The sequence below is a fragment of the Geospiza fortis genome, unplaced genomic scaffold (assembly GCF_000277835.1).
Source record: "Geospiza fortis unplaced genomic scaffold, GeoFor_1.0 scaffold4, whole genome shotgun sequence".
Taxonomy (NCBI): domain Eukaryota; kingdom Metazoa; phylum Chordata; class Aves; order Passeriformes; family Thraupidae; genus Geospiza; species Geospiza fortis.
Genome location: NW_005054475.1, coordinates 711,479 through 712,986, shown reverse-complemented (window position 1 = coordinate 712,986; position 1,508 = coordinate 711,479). Strand labels below are relative to the sequence as shown.

Genomic DNA, 1,508 nt, shown 5'->3' with positions numbered 1-1,508 from the left:
GAAGGTGAAACCCTCGCCCGCCGGCACCATGGAGCTTTTCGGGAGCTTTGTCCGGCCCCACGGAGGGACTTTGGGGTTCCCAGGTGAGTTTGGGGCGCACCCGGGAGGCATTTGGGGGGGATTTTGGGCAAGCCGTGGCTGTGACCCCCCCAAACCCTGCCCAGCAGCTCGCCCCGGTAACACGGGCGTGGTGAAGACCCTGGGGAACACCTATCAGTTCACGGTGGACGTCAGCGACTTCGCGCCCGAGGACATCATCGTCACCACCTCCAACAACCAGATCGAGGTGCACGCCGAGAAGGTGGGTGCTCCCCCCTTCCCTGCTCACCCCCAAAGCGGGGGACCCCAAAATCCTCACTGGGGGTGTGGGGACTCCCCAGCTCCCACCCAATTCCCAAACAGCTGCGGCCACAACCCCAGGAGGGTTTAATTCACCATTAATTAATAATGGGGAATAATGAGTCCCCATTCCATTTGCACCCCAAAATCGCCTCTTTTCACCCATTTTTTTCTCCCAGTTGGCCACGGATGGCACTGTCATGAACACCTTCACCCACAAGTGCCAGCTGCCCGAAGATGTGGACCCCACATCCGTGTCATCCTCGCTGGGGGACAATGGGTTGTTGACCATCCGGGCTCAGCGCCGACCGGCCAAGCACTCCGAGCACGTCCAGCAAACCTTCCGGACTGAGATCAAGATCTGAGGGGTCGGGGGGCTCCTTTCCCCCCCTCTCCTTTCCCTCCCTCGCTAATTAAATGGGTGATTTGGGAAGGAGGTGGGATGTGGGGTAGGGAATGGGAAGGCTCCCTCCAGAGTGGGGTCAGACCTGTGCTGAACGCATCCCGTCACCCACCGGAGAAATTCCGGAGGGGAGTCCCAGCTCCGGCAATTTTTAGCTGGCGCGTGTTGAGGGGGGAGATCCAGCGTGCCAAGAATCCTGCCGGGAGCCAGGTTCCCTTCCCAACCCTGTGCCAGAGCTTGTCTTTGTATATAGAGCTTGGGATAAATTATTGAGAACGTCCAACTGCCGCCTTCTCTGTTTTTTGACGTTTCCCTGATGCTTTACCCTCAAAAAGGGGCGCGGGTTCTGACCCGAGGGGTGTCTCGGTAAGGGATATTCCGCCATCCCCACAAAAACCCGCACCAGGAGCCGCTCGGGCGCCCGCTGCCCTGTTTATTTCCAGCCTGGAGTGACTCATCTCTTCCCCGAAGCTCTATTTCAGAGCCATTCCCTCAGCTGTCCGGCTGCCGACCCACCTGGAAGGGCACCAAACCCTCCTCCTCCTCCTCCTCCCCTCGCCCACCCTCACCCAGCACCCTGGGGATGCCCCAAGGCCGGGATGCCGGCCCCAGAGCCAAGGGCTCGTTCTGAGGGAGGAAGGGCTCGTTCTGGGCGAGGAAGGGCTCGTTCTGAGGGAGGAAGGGCCTGGCTCTGTGTCCCTGTGTGTACCCACAACAGCGAGGCGCCCGCTGGGGCAGCAGCGCCTGTTTATGGCTAAAAAAACCC

At 60.3% G+C, this 1,508-nt stretch overlaps 1 protein-coding gene across 2 annotated transcripts; it reads left to right on the top strand.

Annotated features, from left to right (window-relative positions):
* On the top strand, positions 1-1,029 carry HSPB7 (heat shock protein family B (small) member 7). 2 transcript variants are annotated; one of them, XM_031062961.1, is made up of 3 exons: positions 1-83; positions 168-301; positions 519-1,029. In XM_031062961.1, the coding sequence occupies exons 1-3, from the start codon at positions 29-31 to the stop codon at positions 702-704; spliced, it is 375 nt and encodes a 124-aa protein (XP_030918821.1). In that variant the 5' UTR covers positions 1-28; the 3' UTR covers positions 705-1,029. The 2 variants fall into 2 exon arrangements, with proteins under 2 accessions (XP_030918821.1, XP_030918820.1); XM_031062960.1 differs by having other exon boundaries at positions 15-83; positions 165-301.
* The last annotated feature ends 479 nt before the right edge of the window (positions 1,030-1,508 follow it).

What these genes read in the sequence shown, in the direction of transcription:
- HSPB7 (XM_031062960.1), top strand. Translation starts at nt 29, where the DNA reads ATGGAGCTTTTCGGGAGCTTTGTCCGGCCCCACGGAGGGACTTTGGGG. An exon ending in AGGGACTTTGGGGTTCCCAG is followed by an intron (nt 84 to 164) that starts GTGAGTTTGGGG and finishes AACCCTGCCCAG; the next exon opens with CAGCTCGCCCCGGTAACACG. An exon ending in TCGAGGTGCACGCCGAGAAG is followed by an intron (nt 302 to 518) that starts GTGGGTGCTCCC and finishes TTTTTCTCCCAG; the next exon opens with TTGGCCACGGATGGCACTGT.